The sequence below is a fragment of the Lupinus angustifolius genome, chromosome LG09 (assembly GCF_001865875.1).
Source record: "Lupinus angustifolius cultivar Tanjil chromosome LG09, LupAngTanjil_v1.0, whole genome shotgun sequence".
Classification (NCBI taxonomy): Eukaryota; Viridiplantae; Streptophyta; class Magnoliopsida; order Fabales; family Fabaceae; genus Lupinus; species Lupinus angustifolius.
Window position 1 is genome coordinate 9,660,058 of NC_032017.1, and position 2,880 is coordinate 9,662,937.

At 33.0% G+C, this 2,880-nt stretch overlaps 1 protein-coding gene across 1 annotated transcript in view; it reads left to right on the forward strand.

Annotated features, from left to right (window-relative positions):
- The window catches only part of LOC109356234 (3-oxoacyl-[acyl-carrier-protein] reductase FabG-like), a gene marked incomplete at its 3' end in the record, with an annotated part of 5,867 nt that continues 3,269 nt past the window's right edge, over positions 283-2,880 (forward strand). The window contains exon 1 of the mRNA XM_019599566.1: positions 283-424. Within this exon, the coding sequence (XP_019455111.1) occupies positions 283-424 (142 nt within the window). The remainder of the gene's footprint in view (positions 425-2,880) is intronic.

Sequence of the window (2,880 nt, forward strand, 5' to 3'; positions counted from 1 at the left end):
AACCTTATTTATTTCTTTAATTTGGCCCATTATTTTATTTTTTTCATTTTAGTTCCTTACCTTTATTTAAGCTCTCACTCTAGTCCTTACGCTAGTCAATTTGGTAACACAATCAATTTTCAATAATGTGTCCATTACTTTTCTAACTTACCATCAAAACAATGTTGTTATACTTTTCTTTAACATCAAAAGGATGTTGTTTTGAGTATTCTTCTCTATTCCATCATGTACATTTCTAGGTCTTCTTCTCTTCCATCGTCGCTGCTAATGTTGTTGGTACCGATGGTGGTTGGTGTTGGTGATGTTGGATGCTATTTTTTATGGTTGTTATTGTTGCTTCATGTATCGATGTTGCTCCACGTCACTACTACAACTGGTGGCCATCAAACGGGCATCAAACCCATCATGCCTATGTTTAAAGTGGGTAAAGCATGATATTTCATGTTCTTCCAAAAACAGGTATGGATATTGATTTAGACAGACATTACCTAGACAAAGACAAGGCCGACAAGACAACTCAAATTGCCAATGTTAACTGGTGGTGATGCCACAAGGAAGAAGCTTATAAAGAAGAATACCTAAAATGATATCATTTTGAGGTCAAAATTAATAAAGACAAAAAACTAATTGACAAAAAGATTAATATGAGTCTATAAATAAATTTGAAGAACAAAAGTGAGGAAAAAAAATTAAGAGACCAAATTGAGAAAATAAATGAAGTAAATTTACCAAACTAAGAAAGTAAATTTAGTTGAAGACCAAAATGATATTTTTGGTTAAGAAAAATGATTTATTGATTTAGATAAAATCCATTTTAAAAATCTTGATGCCTAAACAAATTATTAATCTACAATTATTGGTCAAAGATTTCATGAAACATCATTGGACATATGAAAAACACATAATAATTTAATCATAAAAATAGTAAAGTATTTTTATATTTAGCATCAAATTTTGTTCCCTTATAAAAAAATCTATTACATCCTTATAAAGAGTAAGAAGCAAAAGAAAAAACTTCTAATCATAATGAAAATTGACATGTAATTGATAGCATGGAAAGTATTATATAACATGTCAATTAAGTTGTTCATTGGCCATCAAATCGACATTGTTTTAATCTTCCTTGTCATCAAAATAATATGGTTTTGAGTCTTCTCCATTTATTTATCTTCATTTCTTGGTTTTCTTCTCCTTGATCAATGCCACTAACTTGAAGCCAATAAGATATAGGAAAAGAAGATTCAAAACTACATCATTTTGAAGCCAATACTAACTTGATAGTGTTATAATTTTTGACAATTTATGTGTCACAAATATAATTCTATAATTGTGTTATGGCCATTATGTAATTAGCCAAAATATAAAACGATCTTCAGTAATTAATTTGGTGGCTAATGACATATGTGTCATGAAATAATAATAAGTGTAGATACCTTCAGACAATTTCTGATTTGATGAAGGGACTGGATCAGAATTATTGCAACTAAAGTAGTAACCACTTCAGGGTTACTTTTATGGGTTATGGTCCCCATTTGTAGAGCAACAAGTTTTCAAGTGTAAAGGTGGAGGAGAATAAGGTAGGATGAGAATAGTGTTATCCAGAATAGGATAACACTATCCACTCATCCATAAGGCACATAAGGCATGAGGATAAGGTATCTCCTCTAACACACCACATAAAAGACTCTCAAGTTAAGTTACATTCTCTCATTCCCCTCTAGAGAGAAGCTAAGGAAAACCATTCGACACTCTATCATTTGGAAGATCATCTCACTCTCATACCTTCGAGATTCCGGAAATGGCTCAACAAGGTATGTTCTTCATCTTCACCATGAACTCATTTGGGGTTTCTTCGGTCTGGACCATGGATGTTCCATTTGGGTGTATGTATGGGCATACACATTCGGTTGTGGGAACAAAGCCATGGTCATAAGGACTTCCGTGTTTACTCTATGGATTTCGGATGGAGAGTAACTTCTCCAACAAGTGGTATAAGAGCCACCCCAATATGATTCATTTGTGAAATTAGGTTTTTATGTTCTTCCCCAAATCTGGTTTGATTTAGGGTTTTTTGATGTGTTTATTTTTGCCATGAATCGATTAAGAAAGACATTCATGCTTATAATATGAATGCAAAAGGATTTGAAATGAATGAATATTATTTTTCTACTGTTTTTCATGAATTTATGGGTGATTTTTCGAAGAACAGCGGTGCAGAAATCGCATTTTTCATGTTCTGCTGCAGTGCTCTCGCTCAAGCGAGAAGGAAACAGAGGCAAATCGCCTTCAATTGGGCTCAAGCGAGATTTGGCTCGCTCGAGCGAGATTCGGCTCGCCCAAGCGAAGAAATTTTTATTTATTTATTTTATTTTATTATTTTTGGGACTTCAGTATCTTTGTGCATTGATTTTAATTGTTATTTGGATGTCCATTAAGGGTGTCTGTTATTTCAAATGAGCCAAATGAAGTGAAATGTCGCCAAAGTGACCTCTTTCATGGATATAACTCATGAGGAATAATGGATGTAAGTGTGTATGGTCATTCATGCAGGTATTCGCTGGCCCAAAGGAAAGTTAATATTTGGCCAAAGACTATACACACCTGTGATGATAAACATGTCATAATTCTAAAGTTTTATATATGTGACTGATGAATCAATCCAAAGAGGGATTCATCAGTTGACATGCCTTATTATGAATGTTTGATCATTACAACAAAAGTTCCACTTGCAGTTGATATCACTGTCTAAAGACTTGATATTGATGGTGCACTAGATATCTTGATTTGGATATACCATTGTTTTAAGCACATTGATAATTTTGGTTTGTGAGCATATTTTAATATTTTGTCTTTTGTTTTAATCAACTACATCAATTGCTT